The sequence below is a fragment of the Podarcis pityusensis genome (genome assembly GCF_964106645.2).
Source record: "Podarcis pityusensis genome assembly, chromosome: 2".
In the NCBI taxonomy this organism is placed as follows: Eukaryota; Metazoa; Chordata; class Lepidosauria; order Squamata; family Lacertidae; genus Podarcis; species Podarcis pityusensis.
Window position 1 is genome coordinate 8,227,763 of NC_138029.1, and position 20,637 is coordinate 8,248,399.

The 20,637-nt window shown below is 44.1% G+C and overlaps 1 protein-coding gene and 1 long non-coding RNA gene across 2 annotated transcripts in view; one reads left to right on the forward strand and one right to left on the reverse strand.

The window, feature by feature from the left end:
• Positions 1–17,796, forward strand: part of LOC308471281 — a 107,951-nt gene extending 90,155 nt beyond the window's left edge. Inside the window, exon 2 of the long non-coding RNA XR_013982874.1 lies at positions 17,397–17,796. This is a non-coding gene — a long non-coding RNA (uncharacterized lncRNA). The remainder of the gene's footprint in view (positions 1–17,396) is intronic.
• On the reverse strand, positions 178–13,519 carry ETAA1 (ETAA1 activator of ATR kinase). The gene is made up of 6 exons (XM_080994476.1): positions 13,285–13,519; positions 10,645–10,782; positions 9,214–9,290; positions 7,223–7,341; positions 4,276–6,281; positions 178–926 (listed from the first exon to the last, which is right to left on the reverse strand). Exons 1-6 carry the CDS (start codon positions 13,433–13,435, stop codon positions 814–816), a joined length of 2,604 nt encoding a protein of 867 aa, XP_080850602.1. The 5' UTR covers positions 13,436–13,519; the 3' UTR covers positions 178–813.
• Positions 17,797–20,637: the final 2,841 nt, after the last annotated feature.

The window sequence follows — 20,637 nt, forward strand, 5'->3', positions numbered from 1 at the left end:
TGGGTGTTGTAGTTCCAAAAACATCTGGAGGCCCATAATTTCCCCAGCTGGGCTGTAAGAGTTCATCTATTGGAGCTCGCCACATAATGTAGGTAGCACAACTTCCTGGCAGGGAGCATGATGCCGATTCTTTATATGAAACTTTTCCCACTTATGGATCCAAAAAGAGCAACGTGATAGAAGCAGTTGCTGTTTTTAATCACATTTTACAAAGTATACGTAATTTACAAAGATAAATAAATCTTAGAAAACTTTCCTTCGTTGTACTGTCTGTTCACAAAATTAAAAAAAATCACTTTTTCCCTATACTGCTGTGGCAACCCAAAAATAAAAATGGTCTTGAGCTGTGAATAGATGTCTAGGCTAAACATGGCAGTTTTTTTATTTATTCTATGGCTACATGCCACTAACTGCTCCGTTTGAAACAATGCCAACAAAAGCCCTAGAATAAATGCCATAGGTTCGCAACAAGATTGCTATTCAATTCAAATACCTTGAGACATTGGACTTTTCACATATTCCCAGATAAAAACTGTCACATCTTTGACATGGCACAGTTGATGCCAAACTTCTTGTTAAGCAAAGTAACTGAGTACCAGCAAAACCATTCACAGATGTAAACAATAGTGTTTCAAAACTCAAAACAAAATAGAGCAGCTCCTTGCTTGCCAGTTATCGGTATTTCGTTTAAGAATCTAGACAGAACAAGGTGAAAAAAATAGGTAGGAAGACAGAGTAATAATGTCTGCTTAGTGTCTTTGATTAATCTCCTGCCCATCTTCTGCCAACTCCTCCATTTCCAAATCTGCCAGCTCAGGTAGGTGCTGTATTTTTGAGCAATGCCTGCATTTTCCATTTTCTCCGCTCAAGAGCTTCTTGCTTCTTCCTTGCAATTTCTTCCTGAGAACACTTTCTGCTTTTCTGTTCTGCAAAAGTAGACATGCATTAAAGGTAAAGGTAAAGGTAAAGGTACCCCTGCCCGTACGGGCCAGTCTTGCCAGACTCTAGGGTTGTGCACTCATCTCACTCTAGAGGCCGGGAGCCAGCACTGTCCGGAGACACTTCCGGGTCACGTGGCCAGCGTGACAAGCTGCATCTGGCGAGCCAGCGCAGCACACGGAACGCCGCTTACCTTCCCGCTGGTAAGCGGTCCCTATTTATCTACTTGCACCCGGGGGTGCTTTCGAACTGCTAGGTTGGCAGGCGCTGGGACTGAACGACGGGAGCGCACCCTGCCGCGGGGATTCGAACCGCCGACCATGCGATCGGCAAGTCCTAGGCGCTGAGGTTTTACCCACAGCGCCACCTGCGTCCCTTCAGACATGCATTAGTAACTGAATTATTAAGCGTCATGATCTGAAGGTAATAAGGTTTGTCTTTCAATGCATTAATGCAACAAATACAAAACCCGCTGCGTCGATGTCCATCGAGCAAAGTGAAGGTTGGTGGTTCTAATACATTTGTAAGTCAGCTCTTCAATTCGATCATAAATCATAGAAACAGAGTTGGAAGGGACCCTGAGGATCATCTAGTCCAACCCCTGCAATGCAGGAATCTTTCGCCCAATGTGGGGCTCAAAACCATGACCCTGATATTAATTCTCATGCTCTTCCAATTGAATGATTAGGAATCGGAATCCAAGCTACTGTCCAATACCCGAAAAGGTAATAGTGAAAATTGGGAAGAGAAACTTTTCTGGGTTTTACCAAAGTATGGATCACGTATAATGTGAGTTTTAAATAAATATGATAACAAAGGTTGATGGGGGAGAAGGCATAACCAGAAGTTGCAAGACTGGGACACGATAACCTAGCAAAACATTTATTTGCATCAGTAACCCACAATAGTACAAAAATTCCTTCCAGTAGCGCCTTACAGCCTTATAGATAGTGAGAGGGTGGGGAGGGGTATTATTCAGAAGGGTGATGGGAATGGGTGATTGGCTGTTAGGTGTGGTAAACCTGTTGACGTAAACCTGCCCTCTCACTATATACAGTGGTACCTCGGGTTAAGTACTTAATTCATTCTGGAGGTCCTGTTCTTAACCTGAAGCACCAGTTTAGCTAATGGGGCCTCCCGCTGCCACTGCACCGCTGGAGCCCAATTTCTGTTCTTATCCTGAAGCAAAGTTCTTAACCTAAAGCACTATTTCTGGGTTAGCGGAGTGTGTAACCTGAAGCGTATGTAACCCGAGGTACCACTGTATAAGGGTCTGGTGACTTCTGTTTCAGTGTATCTGAAGAAGTGTGCATGCACACGAAAGCTCATACCAATAACAAACTTAGTTGGTCTCTAAGATGCTACTGGAAAGATTTTTTTATTATTTTGTTTCGACTATGGCAGACCAACACGGCTACCTACCTGTAACCACAATAGTACATTAAGCCTGTTGCATTATTCTAAATTTTGTTCCCTGCACGCTGCTAGGCCTTTAATGTCTAACAGACAAGGTAGTTTTATTTGTCTGCTAGTTTGTAACACACCAATGAGGGAGAGACTTAACAATCTCAGCTTTCATTTTCAAAGAAAAGAAAGTTAGATTAAAATCTTATGCTCCACCGATTGAGCTAAGTGACATGGGTTTGAGTCACACGTTTGGTGAAAGATTCCTGCATTGCAGGGGGTTGGACTAGATGACCCTTGTGGTCCCTTCCAACTCTACAATTCTATGGTAAGTTTCTAACCCACGTGGTTACTAAAATGTGTTTGGTTTTCAAAACAGGAAGTGACTGAAAAAAGGCCTCCATTTCCAGAAGGTGAGGCTTCTGTGCCTAAAAGCTACTACAGTGTGGCTTCCTCAGCAAACATACAGATCAAGATCTATGCAAACAAGCAGTTTTTGCAGAATTTCTCATCTATGCAATTGCACAAAAACTAATCCAAAGTGCTTATGTCTAGGAGTGTCTAATCCAGGTTCAGGAACTAAAATGGGCCTTAAACAGGAGCTCAAGGGCAAAAGCCTGTGCGCCCTGCTAGTCTACCTCTCTCTCGATGGCTCGCATCTTCCTCTTCTAGAACAATGTTTGTTATTAAAATAATCTGAATTTGGCAAATAATGTTATTATTTTTAAAGCCACCATTTACATGTTACAAAAACATTTCTGGTGACATTTCTTCTAGATATTTTAATTGATAGCGATTAACAAATACTACAAAAAGAGAGAGTGCACTATACTCATAAGTATTCCACCACTGGGCAATACTACTGTTATGCTACAACATTACCTAAAACAGCATGAAGTACTGCAGAATGCAAAAAACTCCCAAGAGCAGATGAAAAATCTCCACAGACTCAGTGTTCAATCAAAAAAAATTTAGTCCTCGACCTTCCCCTTAATACAGTTCCCTGCTTATTTTATTGCTTTCCATCCTACCATTTTCTAAGAACTCTCCATTCTAACAAACTGCATTCACACAAAATACTAAGCCATGGTTTACTGAACAAGTCCAGCAATGTAACCATGGCGTATTTCACCAAATATTGATTTGATTATTTAACTGCTCTTGCCTTGCATTTCTGTAGCTGGGGAAATATCTAGGGTATGGCTCTAAAACAACACAGGATTAAGTCAGGAGAGCAGGTCTGGATCTATTGAGAAGCCAACTTAATCTACTGCTTCATATTCTGATCTGTCATCTAGAAATACAGTGGTGCCCCGCAAGACGAATGCCTCGCAAGACGAAAAACCCGCTAGACGAAAGGGTTTTCCGTTTTTCGATGCGCTTCGCAGGACGAATTTCCCTATGGGCTTGCTTTGCAAGACGAAAATGTCTTGCGAGTCTTGAGATTTTTTTCGCTCCCCCCCCCCTTTTTCTAAGCCGCTAAGTCGCTAATAGCCTTTTAGCCGCTAAGCCTTTAATAGCCGCTAAACCGCTAATAGCGCTAATCCGCTAATAGGGTTGCTTCGCAAGACGAAAAAACCGCTAGACGAAGAGACTCGCGGAACGGATTAATTTCGTCTTGCGAGGCACCACTGTAAACCATGGTTAAGTTGCCAGGGGTAGGTTTGGATATACAAACAAACCATAGCTGGCTCAATGTTTCGTGTGAACCAAGCCACTGAGCTTCAAAAAACCAAGGAATTTCAGAAATCTTACGTTCCTTTGATGGATATCACGTGTCGACATGTGAGCAAGGGAATAAGGAAATAATTTTGAGATCTTGTTTTTCAGGACTGCCTAAAAAGACATCAGCTGACCCTGAAAACCTTTCCAGTCATTTATGCTTAAAATGAAGTCTAAATTAACAGTCAGCTTGCTATTCTGAAAACCTACCTGTTTCAGACTGGGAGAAACACTCAGAGAGGTGCCTCTTAAAGACTGGCTTTGTGTTCAGCTGCTTCGTTGTCTGCAGCATGACGTTTGGTGGATTCTTGCTTTCCCCCAATGCTACATTTGTTCTTGAAAGGTTGCCTGCATTTACATTTTTATGGTCCATTCCTAGGTCTTGGGAACTATAGCTCTTCCTGAACGCACACTTTGATTTCTCAGCTGGCACTTGATTAATACTGCCACTATTTTGTACTTTGCTTACATGGCACAGGTCCTTCTGCCACCGTATATTATTAACACTCAGACACATATTTGAGAGAGTAGTTGAGTCAGTTACAGAAGTGAAACAGTCTCCAGGCACTGAACTTGACCTATTGAGTTTCCCTGGAACACTGTTTATGCTGTCCATGTTACACTGTCCCCATCTGTGCTTGTCAGAAGTATTTGAGCAGCTCTCGTTCATACGTAGTGTTGTAGCTGTAGCAGGAGCATGGAACGAGAAGGTTTTCCTACCCATACGGCTCTTTTGAGGCTGTGGGACGTTAGAAAGTTCTTGCGTGGGTCCTGAGAGGCAAGAACCAACCTCTAACTTGGAAGCATTTCCTATCACCAATTTAGCTTTTTCGTTCTCTTTCACCGCAACTTGGCTCAGACTAGTTTTTTCTACATCCCCACAGACTTGATAAAGCAAGTCGTCGTCATCAGCATCATCACAGCTTGTGCCCCAAAGACTATCGGAATCACAAAACAATTCTAAAACTTGATCCGAGAACCTAGGCTCGTTCCAATCATCAAATGAAAACACATTCCTCTTCGTCACTTCCATCTGCTTTAGATGACCTGTGCTGACTTGCTTAGCCACTTTCCTTAGGTCGTGAGGCCTTGTATTGGCAGAAACCGTAGATGACTGATGGCATATACTGTGCATACTACTTCTGTATTTTTCAGTCCGTAATGCAGAGGCATCAGAATGTACTGAAAAAGCAGCTTTTTTTTCAGAAGAACTGGTGCCAGTGGCAGGTTTTAGTTGAGTAAAGCCTTCCCATATCCTCTCCTTTTCAGGTTTCACTGAAGCAAAAATTTTGTTTTGACTTTTAGAAACAGAGTTTAGTTTATTGGGTTTTAAATTACATTCGTCATACAGGACACCCTTTGTCTTTCCTATCTTAACACTTTGCTTTTCCACAGCATGTGATGCTGGAACACTGTTAGAGGAATTTAAAACTGCACAATGGGCACCGTAAGGTTTCTCAGAATCTATAGTTCCTTCCTTTGTTTCACTGGTTTTGTTAGAAGTATGAGCTAAAGTATTTTGTGGAACACTGATCACTTCAGGGTTCTGAGTAATTTGCATTAGAAATGAATCGTCTGGCAGCAAATCAGCACCCCAGTCATCAAAATCATCACCCACAATCCCATCAAGCTTATTTGAGACAACAGATTCTATCTCAGAAGAGACTGCACTTGGAACCGTTTGTTCAGAAGCCATTTTAGCTTTTTCAGCAGGCAAGTGTTCCATAGATCTCGTAGCAGGTGATGAATCTTGTCTCTGATGTGCATCTTCAATCACAGATTCAGTAGCAGCTGTGAATTCATCTGGAGGGCACCCTTCCTCCAGCAAACTATCGTTCAATGAGCAATCAGACAGGCCTTCGCTCAGCTGACCACTACATTGCTGGGTAGGGCCATCAAAGAGAGCATTGAGTGCTCCTTCAACATCAAGATCTATGGACTTCTGGCTACTGTTTTCACAGTGCTCAACTGTCCCAGCACTCTTCTTAACTTCTCCAAAGGGCAAGACATCATCAGTTTGAGGATGCTCTCCAAGGAAGTGCTGCTGATTTTCCATCTGTGCTTCATCTTGATGTTCAACTGATATCATTGCCTCTGATAAAATGTGGCTATTATGGGATGGAGCACTTTGATCCTGGATTGCATCAGTCATGCTTTTATCAAATTGCTTTGCCAACTTCATAAGCTCCTCTTCTCTGTTTCTCAACTGAAGTCCTCTAGGAGAATGAGCAGAAGGTGAAAATGCATTAATAATAATAATAATAATAATAATAATAAAAAATTTTATTTATATCCCGCCCTCCCCAGCCGAAGCCGGGCTCAGGGCAGCTAACAACAATAAAATATTACAACATATTAGGAACACAATGCATTTTGAAATGGCTTACTTGTTTTATAGCTATTAGAAAACATACAGTGTAACTCAAATGACGCACATTTTTTTACTCTTCAGTTCATTATTTTACCCCACTTTTCTAAGGGTATTCAAAGCAGCTTACAAATAAAACCACAGGATTACTAAATGAAATCAATCAACAAACCACCATCAAACAACCTAAAACCACAGTATCAGATAAGCAAATGAAAGTAATTAAAATAAGACAGCAACAATTAAGTCAATAGAAGATAATTTCAAACCTACATTCTATTAAAAATGGCCTCAAACTATAAGGTTTTCACTAACTGTCCAAGAGCTTGAAGTTCAATAAAGTTCAATGTGACTTACTCCTAACTAAGCATGCACAGTGGTACCTCGGGTTAAGAACTTAATTCCTTCCGGATGTCCGTTCTTAACCTGAAACTGTTCTTAACCTGAAGCACCACTTTAGCTAATGGGGCCTCCTGCTGCCGCCGTGCCGCCAGAGCACAATTTCTGTTCTCATCCTGAAGCAAAGTTCTTAACCTGAGGTACTATTTCTGGGTTAGCGGAATCTGTAACCTGAAGCGTCTGTAACCCGAGGTACCACTGTACTGTAATGCAGTCTAATAGCAGATATAGAGGAAGGACAGTAGATCTTCACCAGCAGAGTGTTTCATAATCATGGAGCTACCATTGTGAAGAGGGAAATCAATCTATTTTAGGTTACAAACTTTATATCTACAAGTTTTGTGGATTTAATTACCATTCTGAAAGAATTCATTTTGGAATAAAACACACCTTGCACCATTTACTTTCGTTCTACATCGTACTTTTTGGCTTCCAGGAGTACAGGGAATTGCATCATCCCCAATCCAAAACCCAAGAAGAGATCCTTCAGAGCAGGCAGGTTTTTCATCCTGAACAGTAAGAATCAAATATGTGAACACCCCGGATGTTATTAAACATGAGTATCAACCAATTGTACCAGCTTTCAAAACTATTTTTAAAAGCATTTATTTATTACAACATTCATATTCTGCTTTTCTCATCAAAAAGTAGCAATAGTAACAGTAGTAATAATAGTAACAATACTATTAACATAGTCCAGGCATTACCACCGATACCGTTAATACAAACTTAATTTTATTTGTATGCCTTCTTTTCGTAGTTCAAACCACGCTCAAGGTGGCTTACATGGGAAAAAATTACATAGTTATAAACGTAACAAAAGTAGTCACAAATAATCAAAATATCAAAAGTACAGTGGTACCTCGGGTTAAGTACTTAATTTGTTCCGGAGGTATGTTCTTAACCTGAAACTGTTCTTAACCTGAAGCACCACTTTAGCTAATGGGGCCTCCTGCTGACACTGTACCGCCAGAGCACAATTTCTGTTCTCATCCTGAAACAAAGTTCTTAACCTGAAGCACTATTTCTGGGTTAGCTGAGTCTGTAACCTGAAGCATATGTAACCTGAAGCATATGTAACCTGAGGTACCAGTGTACACAACTAAATTAAACAATTTCCACTTAAATCATAATAAGATCTAAAATAAAGATACAAATCTTAATACTGACAACAGCAACAACCACCCCCAACAAAACCGTCTAAATAATATCCTAGTCCAAGAGACACAGCCAACAGAAAAATACCAAGGGCAAAATTTCAAAATGACTACAGAGTACGTCCATAGAACAGAGATTTAACTACCCCACTCCAAAATCCTCCTTAAAAAGCCACATCCCCGCTGCCAGCTGAAAACCAAGCAATGACGTGGACAGGTGGGTCTCTCTATGGAGGATGCTGCACAACTTAGGAGCTGTAGTTGGGGGAAGAAAATACTGTTATACTTCAGACTGAAACTGGGTAGAAGAGAATGCCATCAGTTCTTGAACACAAAGTGTAGTGAGCAGGCATTGATGCCAAGGTCTACAACGCTGCAGAGGGCTTGGTGCCACTTTATGGAGCCTTCTGGTCCTTCTCCTCCTTGCTGTTACTGCCTGTTCATGTCCCGTTTCTATAAGCATGCAAGGAATGACAAGAGTGAGGAAATGGAACAGCATCCTCTGCTTGCCTTGTACTCTTGCTCTGGGTAATTAGGCAGATTTGAGTTTGAAGAGAGGGCAGTCATGTTTCATGGCCCCTGGAACTCTTTCCCTGTAGTCTGCTGGCACCATTGGGTTGTATCCCACTAAGTTCTACTCAGAGTAAACCCAGTGAAATTAATGGATCCAAATTAGCGATTTCCATTAATTCCAATGGCTTTATTCTGACTATGACCAATGCTGGATACAACCCACTCCCTTTAATACTTTAGTCAGGTTGTGGCTGCTGACAGCGTTAAAGAAACACTATGCTTAGGGGGGGAAACAAAGGTGAAAAAGCAAACCAAAGAGGGCACCCCACATCACAAGCCCAATTGAGAACCAAGCATGAGCAGTAACCACAGAATGCTGATTGTTAATGACCTGTTTTGAGGGAATAGCTGGTTAGAACCCTGAACAAGTGTCCTCCTTGTTAAGAAAGAGAAAGCACTGCAATGGTTGGTTGCAGGTCTCACTTATATCTCCTAAAGCGAAAAGCTACATGCTAATATTAATGATAACATCAGTTAACTCTACGCTACTTGAATTTGTAGATATGGTTTACTTTTATCCAAGTTTCCTTTCTAACTATACAGACATTAGAATTTCTCAAGAAGAAACTCCTTTCACAATGAAGACTGTTTCTGCAAAAGAAAGAAAATGGGTCGGGACTATGCAGCTTTACCTTAGGAAGTAATACTTACATGGGGAGCAATCCGATTAACAATTTCTGAAATCTCAACCGTATGCCCACTAACCAACTGCTTCTTTTGCCCATTGCCTGAAAAACAAAACAAAAACCTTTCTAGCAACTGCTAATCACTAGACGATGGAGATTTCCATAACTTAGAAGCAGACTCGCCCCTGTAAATATTTAAGCGTATGACTTCCCGCATAACAGAATTTATAGCATGATGGCAGTAAAAAAAATTAAAACAATGCGCTCCAGAGTTGGAATAGGAAATCAAAGTTGGTAAATTTTCTCTTCCATTTTTCAGTCACAAGATCTCTAAGGCAGATTACAAATACTATACAAAATATCAATCCAATCCATAATTAAAATGCCATTTGACAAGAATCAGCATTGAGAGAGTGGAATGCCCTGTTTGGAAAGTACACTGGAGACCAGCAGACACTTTGATGGCGGATACACTGCAACGTTTTGTTGCAGTTCCACTTGAATCTCCTAAAAATCAAGTACAGTGGTACCTCGGGATGCGAACAGGATCCGTTCTGGAGCTCCGTTCACATCCCAAACGGAACGCAAGACGCGACAGCGCTTGTGTGGGTCGTGTTTTGTCGCTTCTGCGCATGATGTCATTTTGACCATCTGCGGATGCGCGAGCGGCGAAACCCGGAAGTAACGTATTCCGTTACTTCCGGGTCACAGCAGAGCGCAACCCAAAAGTTTTCAACCTGAAGCGTATTTATCCTGAGGTATGACTGTACCTAGATACTATACTTAAGTATCTAGATACTTGAAGAGGGAAAGAGACATGTTTTCTTTATTTTTAATTAGCACCCAGAAACCACAGAGCCTAGGACTTGCCGATCAGAAGGTCGGCAGTTCGAATCCCCGCGATGGGGTGAGCTCCCGTTCCTTGGTCCCTGCTCCTGCCAACCTAGCAGTTCGAAAGCATGTCAAAGTGCAAGTAGATAAATAGGTACCACTCCGGCGGGAAGGTAAACGGTGTTTCCGTGCGCTGCTCTGGTTTGCCAGAAGCAGCTTAGTCATGCTGGCCACATGACCCGGAAGCTGTACGCCGGCTCCCTTGGCCAATAAAGCGAGATGAGCACCGCAACCCCAGAGTCAGTCACAACTGGGCCTAATGGTCCAGCCCTTACCAGCCCTATAGCACCCTAGTGAAAGAACCTACAGTGAGTTCTACAACCAGGGAACCAGCACAAAGATAGCCCAACTCCTTGATGCTACTCACTTCCCCATTGAAGTTATGGGTGCCAACAGCAGGCCCACGGATGAAGTTTTTAATGATTAGACAAGTGCATACAGAAACAGGTGACCCTTCAGACAAGCTGGCACTAGACCATTTGGGTCTCTCACCATATATTCCCAAATGATTAAATACTGATATAAATAAGGCAGACGTGAAATAAGAATGATAATAAGTAGATACCTAGCTTATATGCACTTGGTGACTGAGGATCCCAGAAGATTTCTTGCTGTACATCAGTTTCATTTGAAGGAGAACTAAATATAGGGAAACGTGAACTGGCAGGCAGCTTTCGTTTCGGAGTCTTATATGAACTTGTTTCTGTGTGAATACATGCACAAACAAAAACACTTCTGTAGAAATAAGCAAAACTGTTACATGCAATTTCTGTACCCTAATGAAGCAGTTCAAGATGTGAAACTGATTGGAGCAGATTTACCAATACAGGCAATATTTATCAACACAGGAAATTGTCTTAGATAAAGTCAGACCACTGACTACACTGACTAGCACCAGCTCTCCAGGGTTTCAGACACAAGTCTTTCCCACCTCTGCCTGAAGATACTGGGATTGAACCCGGGATCTCTTGCTCAGCAACACAGGTGTTCTACCACTGAGCTACAGCAGAGTTCAATCAGTTTTCTTCTGCCCCATCCTAAATGTTTGATTGAGGACCAATCACATTGGCTTCCCTGGAGCTCTACATAATTGCAGAAGCTATTTGCCATTTTTAAAGAACAAAAGTGCAGCCCAGATTCTAAAAAGGTATTAACTTTCTAGGCCCAAGTCCAGGAATACTACACTTCCAGCTCTACAATTCTATGATTCTAAAATGCAGACCAGGCAGTGGGGACTGGATGGACTTTTTTCAGCTCGTGGAAGGGCAGCCTTCCAAGGACTACATGGCAGTGGAAAGCTGGGTCAGCGGCAAAAATATATGCAAGTTTGTACAGCGGGCTGCAATCTATTCACATAAAACCAGTGAATTATCCTGCAGGTCTAGTAACATCATTGGAAGATAATTCACAGAGTAAGGCTCAACCTTTGCACAAGGATGTGATGAGAGGAGTAGTCTCTTGACAAATACGCTGGTGTCTACCTCCATGGCACTATGGACAAATATTGCACCTGAGGGGACAATATACCAACACAGCTGCCACAATCAATCAATAGGACACCAGCTATTCTTCTCTTTTCTCTCCTCTCTTACTGTAGCATATTGCAATGCTGGCTTTTTAAAACAATGGTTCTCAAGCTTTTCATGAACCACTTGAAAATTGCTGGGGGGCTTGGAAAACTTTTTGTTGTTGTTGTTCTGCATATCAAAGGACATATGCAACTCCTATTTTTATAACCTTTTGTTCTTCAGTGCTGGCTTCAGTTTTTAATAACCAAGATGTTTATGAACTGTAGCTTGGGAGGGTCTGCCGTTTTCCCAAGAGAAGCATTTGTGGGTCAGCGGGCACCTTTCAATCGAGGGCAGCAACAGGCAACTATGAATTTCGAATTAAAACTGATCTGCAAGTGTCCCTTAGCATTTGGTTTTTTTTTTGTTATTATTATTATTCTAGGTGCCAGGAAGTGCTCTTTCCGTCGGGCACATAGGCTCTTCTGCATGGGTCCTACGTATTAACAGGCAAAGAGTGCTGGGGCCTCTTAAAAGACTTACAAAACTACTGCAGCACAGACCAGCCTTTCCCAACCAGGTGATCTCCATTGGCTTTGGACTCCTGCTTCCGTTACAACCAGCAAGCGAACTGGGGCCTTGTATAATCCAAAACACCTGGAGGGCACCCGGCTTGTGAAGGCTAGCAGGTGTCGTAGTGAATTTGTTCTGTGAACCACCCTGAGTGTGTGTGTGTGTGTGTGTGTGTACATATGTGTGGGTGGGTGTACATATGTGGGTGGGTATGGCTATGGATATGTGTGTGTATATGACGCTGGTCTGTGACCGTATTAATAAATTCATTCATTCATTCATGTGTGTGTATGTGTGTGTGTGTATATATATATATATATATATATATATGGGTGTGTGTGGGTGTGGGTGTGTATATATATATATATATATATATACACACACATACACATACACACACACACACACACACACACACATAGGTACCTCGGGATGCAAACGGGATCCGTTCCGGAGCCCCGTTTGCATCCCAAACGGAACGCAAGATGCAATGGCGTGTCTGTGCGTGCCACATTTCGCTGCTTCCACGCACGTGCGTGACGTCATTTTGAGCATCTGCGCATGCGGTGAAACCCGGAAGTAACGCGCTCTGTTACTTTCGGGTTGCCGCGGAGCGCAATTCGAACGTGCTCAACCCAAAGCACATTCAACTCGAGGTACGACTGTATATATACATATATATGTATGTATATGTATATGTGTGTGTGTGTGTATACTTACATACCCACACATGTGTGTGTGTGTGTGTGTATAGGGAAGTCTTAAGGCACAAGCCCCTTGCTGGCTTTCGCCTTAAACAACACACACGGCTATCCCTCCCCGAGTTATACAAGGAGGCTAATATTATTCCCCCCCGGCCCGTGAGGAAAGCAAGTGCCAGGATGGCACCGGGACCTTTGGCAGGGGAAGAGTAAGAGACCCTTCCGGGGGATGCTCTGCCTACGTGCTGCTTACTCGGGAGTAAACTCCCGCTCAGCCAAGGGCGGCTCGCGCGCCCACCGGAGGCGGCTGCCGTTTCGCGAGGGCGCGGAGGTGACGCCGAGGCAGGCGGGACCCGCCGAGGAGGTCGGTGCCTCGGGGGACCCGCGGGGACAAGGGGCGCTCGTTCCCCCACGGAGCCTCACCCTCGGAGCCGCGCTGCCCGCGGGGACTCTCTCCATCCTGGGCGCCCTCGGCGGGTCTCCGCCGCCTGCTGCTGCTCCGCTTCACGGGGCTCCGGAGGCGAAAATCCTCCCCTTCCGCTCTGGCCGCCGCCTTCCGCCGCTTAGCCGCCATATAAGATCCCCGCGGCGGCGCTTCCCCCCCGCGAAGCGCGCCCAAAACTCACGGCGCCGCCATTTTGGCTGGCGTCACTAGCCGGCGCTGATTGGCCGACGCCGGCTCTCCGGGAGCCGCAATTGGTCAAGACTTAAGCTAAGGGGATTGGAGGAAGAGGAGCCGGCGAGCGTTCGGGTGTGCGCGCGGCGGGGGTCGCGTCCAGTAGGGAGGCAGCTCTTTTTTTTAAAGGGGCCACGCTCCTCTCGCTGAACCCTGCGGGATGTGGGGTGGGGTCAGCCTCAAAGGCTTTAAGGGAGGGACTCCGACACAGGTTAATAGATGCCAGGTCTCTCTGGGAGTGGAGCTTCCATGTGCAAGTGCAGTGTACCGTGCCCTCCTGGTGGTGCAGCAATGAAACTGCTAGTACATTTCCAAAACGAAGCAGAGTCAGTATGGTTTCACATTGAATTGAGATCCTTGCACTGCAAGTGGTTCGATAATAATAATAATTTTTATTTATTTATTTATTCATTCATTCATTCATACCCCGTCCATCTGGCTGGGCTTCCCCAGCCACTCTGGGCGGCTTCCAAAAAAATATTAAAATAGTGTAATACATCAAGCATTAAAAACTTCCCTAAACAGGGCTGCCTTCAGATGTCTTCTAAAAGTCTGGTAGTTGTTGTTCTCTTTGACATCTGGTGGGAGGGCGTTCCACAGAGTGGGTGCCACTACCGAGAAGGCCCTCTGCCTGGTTCCCTGTAACTTGGCTTCTCACAGTGAGGGAACCCCAGAAGGCCCTCGGAGCTGGACCTCAGTGTCTGGGTAGAACGATGGGGGTGGAGACGCTCCTTCAGGTATACTGGACCGAGGCCGTTTAGGGCTTTAAAGGTCAGCACCAACACTTTGAATTGTGCTCGGAAACGTACTGGGAGCCAATGTAGGTCTTTCAAGACCGGTGTTATGTGGTCTTGCCGGCCACTCCCAGTCACCAGTTTAGCCTGCCGCATTCTGGATTAGTCATAGTTTCCGGGTCACCTTGAAAGGTAGCCCCACATAGAGCGCATTGCAGTAGTCCAAGCAGGAGATAACTAGATGACTCTTGGAGTCCCTTCCAACTTTATAATTCTATGATTCTATGTCCAGGTGAATAACAAGTGGGGCTGACCCACCCCGAGGACAGGAGAGGCGACGGGGGCTGCAGAGCGTAAGTTAGATCTTTCTCCTTTCAGCGAGAGGGTCACTGCCAAGAAGTTTGCTTCTTTTTAAAAACCTGCCACCCTCCCCTGCTTACAAAACAGTCCTAAGCTTTGCATTAAACCCAACACTGTTTTAAGCAAGTGCAGCTGAGTTTAATAGGGCTCCCCGGCAAATATGCATTTTAAAAAATGCCTTTATTTTCTGCAGCTCAGCCCCTAAAATCTGTGGTTTAGGCTGCGCTTCTGTACAAACCCGTTGAACTCAATGACTTGGTTTCTGAGTAGCCTTTCAGGGTTAAGGATGCTCTACTTGTGTAGGGACACGGGTGGTGCTGTGGGTTAAACCACAGAGCCTAGGACTTGCCGATCAGAAGGTCGGCGGTTCGAATCCCTGCGAAGGGGTGAGCTCCCGTTGCTCCGTCCCTGCTCCTGCCAACCTAGCAGTTCAAAAGCACGTCAAAGTGCAAGTAGATAAATAGGTACCGCTCTTGCGGGAAGGTAAACAGTGTTTCCGTGCACTGCTCTGGTTCGCCAGAAGCGGCTTAGTCATGCTGACCACATGACCCGGCTCCCTCGACCAATAAAGCGAGATGAGCACTGCAACCCCAGAGTCGGTCATGACGGGACCTAAAGGTCAGGGGTCCTTTTACCTTACCCTGTGTTGGATCACAGAAGGCTTAGGGGAACCTGTGGCCATCCAGATGTTGATGAACTACTATTCCCAGCAAACCCAGCAAGAATAGTCAATGGCCAAAGCTGATGGGAGCTGAATTTCAGCAACATCTGGAGGGCCAAATGTTTCCCACACTTGGATTACAGCCTTTCCAGCCAGATTCTATATGCATGTTTACTTAGACGTAAGTGTGTTCAGTAGGGCTTACTCTCAGTTAAGTGTGCATAGGATTTACTGCCTTAGTTAACCTTCATGCACAATGACTCCCCTGTGTGAATTCTCATTAACAGATCTGTTTCCAGTGGGCAGAGATCCCTGCTCACTAATCAAACATACATAAAACATGTGGGGCTCTGTTATGGAAAAATCTAAGTGTGAGGCTGCTCAGTCACCTAGCTCGTTGGGCAGAGCCTGCGAGTCCCTGCGGAATACAGGAAGGAGTCCAGCCAACCAGAGCAAATAGCTGTAGACCAAAGTTTATTGCGCAACAGGTTCAAAGAGCAAATTTGAACCCCGAGGATGGGGTGACAAAGACTTTTAAAACTTTCCCACCATATCCCAGAATACAGTTCGTACAGGATCATTGGTACATCATTGCTACATCACTGACATGTCACAAAAGGGGAGGAGTTAACCTTGGCAAACATGTCCAGACAAGTCCTTGGTACAAGATTAGCATAAGCAGACATAGGAGGGCAAGACTCAGGTATAAGATTAGCATAGACAAATATGCCTTAAGTACCCACCACCCAAAAGTACAATAGAAGTTCCTTTGCATGTCTGGAGCCTGAGGCGAGTCAGGTGATGAGATTTGGCTTCCTTTGGCTAACAATGAGCCCAGCAATTGTCACCTCTGGGAACTTCCTGGAGTCCTTTTTCAAGGGGAAAATAGCTTTAGAATGGAGGAAACTGGGAAAGGAGATGATTTTATATTATTTTTTAAGCTAGGCGACTTCCCTGAGCTGTCAAGTTGAAAGGATACATTCAGGCATAATATTTGTAATATTTAACTTTAAAGATGTGCCCCCCCACCCTGTAATTTCCGTAACAGGCTCCAACCTCTGCTTTTCTAAGGTGTGCTGAACAGCAGGAGGAGGAGTGCAGGTGGGCAATGGGAAGAAGATGAGCTGATTTGCTAAGGAAGCGATAACTCATATACCTTTAGGCAGGTGCATCTTATTCTCTGCACCTGCACCACTAAATGTCAAGCTTCACCTGGCTTTATTTTTAATTATATATTTATTTTTAAAATACATCTTCCCAAAGGAAGAGGTGATATAATATTTAAAAAATTGGGGGGTGGGGGGGAGAGAGTCCAGAATAAATGCAGTCTTTCCATCTTTCCCTTCCATAAGAACACAAGAAGAGCTCTGTTGGATTCCAGTTAATGACATGATTTTCAAAAAAAATTTATTACTCCTAAACATGGAAGGAGGCAGTTAATTTTTACAGATTGCCCTGCAGGCAGCAGGTTAACGGGTACAGAAAATGCATAACGTGATACCTAAATGTGACTGAAATATACCCATTGCCCTCAGAAGTGCAGACAAAAACTCAGCTAATTTTGCAGTTAAGTGTCTGAAGTATTTCATGAAGATGGATCATTACAGCACCATTGTGAAAATGTGTACAGTTTTCCAGAGAATTCTTGGGTGATCTCTTGCTTCTTCTGCTCTGTGTATGTATATTATACTTGACCTCACCATCCTGCTCCCCCAAAAAGACGTTAATTGGAATAACCACCTTTTTTATGTCTCTTAGAAGCCTGGGTGCTGAAAGTTTATTTGTTCTCTCCTTCCCAGCACACCTTGCTAAAAACGCTCTTTTCCTGTAACCCCTCACATACACCCCACCAGCTTGGCAACCTCTGCTGCCCAGGTCCAAAATTCCCCCTAGATGGGCCATCAAAACCTTTTGTCATGCTAATGCGTCTATCCCGGGTGTGGCCCTGGCTTGGAAAGGAATCTTAGCCTCAACTGGCCTCCAGTCTTACCCTCAATACTCCAAATAATCAAAAACCTACCATTTATTATTTTCCAGGGTTTTTTTTGGGGGGGGGGGCATGTCCCTATATATTTGTATAAGCAAAATGTAGGACCTCATAGAGTCCACCTGTTATGTACTGAGTTGAATAGGATCCAAAAGGCAGCAGTCTGATTGGTCCTAGAACAATAGGATTCAGAATGCAGCAGTCTGATTGGTCCTAGAACAATAGGGTCCAGAATGCAGCAGTCTGATTGGTCTTGGAATAATAGGGTCCAGAATGCAGCCGTCTGATTGGTCCTAGAACAATAGGGTCCAGAATGCAGCAGTCTGATTGATCCACATGAGCCACCCAATCCAGCTCCAGGTGGAAGTGAATCCGCAACTGATTGGCCTACAGGTGAATCCCGGAATTGGCCAATCACGTGGGGCCCATTGTGTAAATAATGTATACAAAGCAGACATTCTGGGGGAACTTCCATTCCTCCTCACCACTATGAGCTGAATAAAGAGCATGAAATCCACTCTCGACTCCGAGTATATTTCACCACCCATAATCTTGGTTTCTGTTTTTAAAAGAATCCTATACCTAGTTTTGTAAGAGTCGGCCTCATGGAGCTCAATGGGACTTGCTTCTGAATAGACATGTATGGGAGTGTCCCATTAAAGTAATCTTATATCCTGGGAAACAGAGGTGTTTCCTCCTGGAAACCGTTCTTCTTCGCTTTGTACTGTAAAGACAGTTGCTGCAGGGGCTAATAAAATATAAAGCAACAAGATCATCATAATAAGAAATGGAAATGTTCTGTTAAATGACAGCATTCATTCAATCCAAAGAAGAACAGAGTCCCCTGATGGTGGTTTGGTGAAACAGGACTGGGGTTGTGTCCGAAATTCTCATCCAAACTGATCTCCAGCATTTGGAGTTCCTGATGAACTTCCCCGATTTCTGAAGTGGGATTAATACTTCAGGAATTCTACATTTGATTTCCAGATTTGCCGCAGAGTATCTGTGCAAGTGTGATTTGTGCAGCTCTGAGTTTATTTGTGTCCCCAGCCCACTCAAAATATTGCCATGCATTTGTTGTGGGCATTAATTAACACTACCCCCCAAAAGCACACACCCCAATATTCTTTTTGTGTGGAGTTTGACCAATGCACAGTAGCATAAAAACCACAGCAGATAGGAATGTCAAGCAGTGGCTGAATTAAATGGAACCCCCTTTCTTCCGCGGTCTCCCACTATCACAAGTATTTTAAAATACAGTAAGATAGCATCTTGCATGCATTTAGCTTGTGTTCTTTCAACTATGCGTGTTGAAGACAAGCAAGTAGGGGAGCTTTAAAGCTCATTTTGTGTCAAAAAAACTTGGTGCAAAAATAGCTTTTAAGCTCTCCAGTTCCTTTAGAAGCATGGCTGTCTCTGCGTGCTGGGTCTGGGAAGTTCTTTCCAGATCTTGCAGGAACTTGAGCAGCCCCATGAGAGCATCTTTGGGCCTCCTTGGAAGCCCTGGGATGTTTGTGCGGGCACTGTTCCAAGGGTTTGAGTACAGTGGAACCTTGGTTCTTGAACGGGTTTGTTGACGAACAAATCGGCTCCCGAACGCTGAAAACCTGGAAGTAAGTGTTCTGGTTTTCAAACATTTTTTGGAAGCTGAATGTCCGATGCGACTGTTGGCTATCGTTTCTGGGGCGCCTGCACCAATTGGAAGCGACGCCTTGGTTTTCGAACGTTTTGGAAGTCGAATGGACTTCTGGAACGGATTACATTCGAAAACCAAGGTACCACTGAATATCCATTTTTGCATGTATGTGGAACCCTTGGAACCACCCCCCCACCCCCACATAGGATGCAATTGTGCAAAGAAATTTCTAAATTGATTTGGGCATATGTAGAATAGACCTGTCTTAAGAATGATTCATTTATTTGTGTTGGACTTCTTCTTTCCTCTAAGCACAGATGAACACTGAAAGGATCACCAGAGGGCAAAGCAGACTCAGGAGTCTGTGCAGGACAGGCTGATATCACAAAAGATGGGAAGCAAGGTAGCTGCTTGGAAGCACAATGGAGTAGGATCCCTATTATAAAGAGTGCAGAAAACCAGGGATGGGGGAACTTGTGGGACTCCAGGTGTTGGAGTACTGCTTTCATCACCGTTGAGCATTGGCGTTGTTGACTGAGGCTGATGGGAGTGAGAGCCCAACAACATCTATGGGGTCACAGGCTCCCTACCTCAGATGTAGGCAGAAGTGGGGTGGGGGGAGAGAGACATTTCACAGGAGATCTCAGTCCTCAAGGCTTCTGTTTGCAAGAACAGTTTTAGAAGGTCTTTAGAAGTTCTCATTTGTATTGCATGGAAATTCTTCTGGTCAGGGCTACAATTTCTTTGTTTGTTTCATATCTATACTGCCCTATGCCCGTAGATCTCAGGGCGGTTCACAACATAAATTTACAATACCAAAAACACAGAATACATAATAAAAACAAAAACAAAGGCAAACTAATAATTTCCCCTTCCACAACACATTCAAAAGGGCATCAGATGTTAATCAGCCAAAGGCCTGTTCACGTGGCACCTAAAGATATGTAACTAGGAGTCAGCCAAACCTCCCCGGGGAGAGCATTCCATAATGGGGAGCCACAGCAGAAAAGGCCCATTCTTGTGTTGCCACCCTCCCAACCTCTCATGGAAAAGGCACGTGAAGAAGGGCCTCAGAGGATGATCTCAGAGCCCAGGTAGGTTCAAATGCAGAGAGTACCTTGAGTTATTGCGGTCCTGAGCAGTGTAAGGCTTTATAGGTCAAAACCAGCAGTTTGAATTGGGAATGGAAACTAATTGGTAGCCAGTGCAGTCAGACCAGGATCGGTGTAGTATGCTCAAATCGTCTTGCCCCGGTGAGCAACCTGGCTGCTGAATTCTGCACTAACTGAAGTTTCCAAACCATCTTCAGAGGGAGCCCTACGTATAACACATTGCGATAATCAACACTTTGCAATATGAGCATCTCCTGTTTCTCCCAGTGACAAACTTGAGTATATGGGTCCACACTTGTGGCATCACTGACTTCACAATGGGTGTTGCAACCTGACGAAGGAAGACCCCAGGAATCTCAGAAAGAAAGCAAGAAAGCAAGAAAGCAAGCAAGCAAGCAAGAAAGAAAGAAAGAAAGAAAGAAAGAGGGATGTGCCTAGTTGAGAAGCATTCTCAAGGGAGCTGTCTCAGCAGCTCTCGCTGAGCTTCAGATAGCCTCCTCTATTCCCATCATGTTCAAAGAAGAAAAAGTCACTTGTTAATTTATATGAAGTTAAAAGCAATGCCTTTAGGAAACCCCAGCACTGTAAACTACAGGGTTAGAAAATTCCG

Coding starts and splice junctions, on each gene's coding strand:
- ETAA1 (XM_080994476.1), bottom strand. CDS start 13,435: ATGGCGGCTAAGCGGCGGAAGGCGGCGGCCAGAGCGGAAGGGGAGGAT. Junction 6,282..7,222: donor ACGAAAGTAAATGGTGCAAG/GTGTGTTTTATT, acceptor TCATTCTCCTAG/AGGACTTCAGTTGAGAAACA. Junction 927..4,275: donor TTTCTCCCAGTCTGAAACAG/GTAGGTTTTCAG, acceptor CTACTTTTGCAG/AACAGAAAAGCAGAAAGTGT.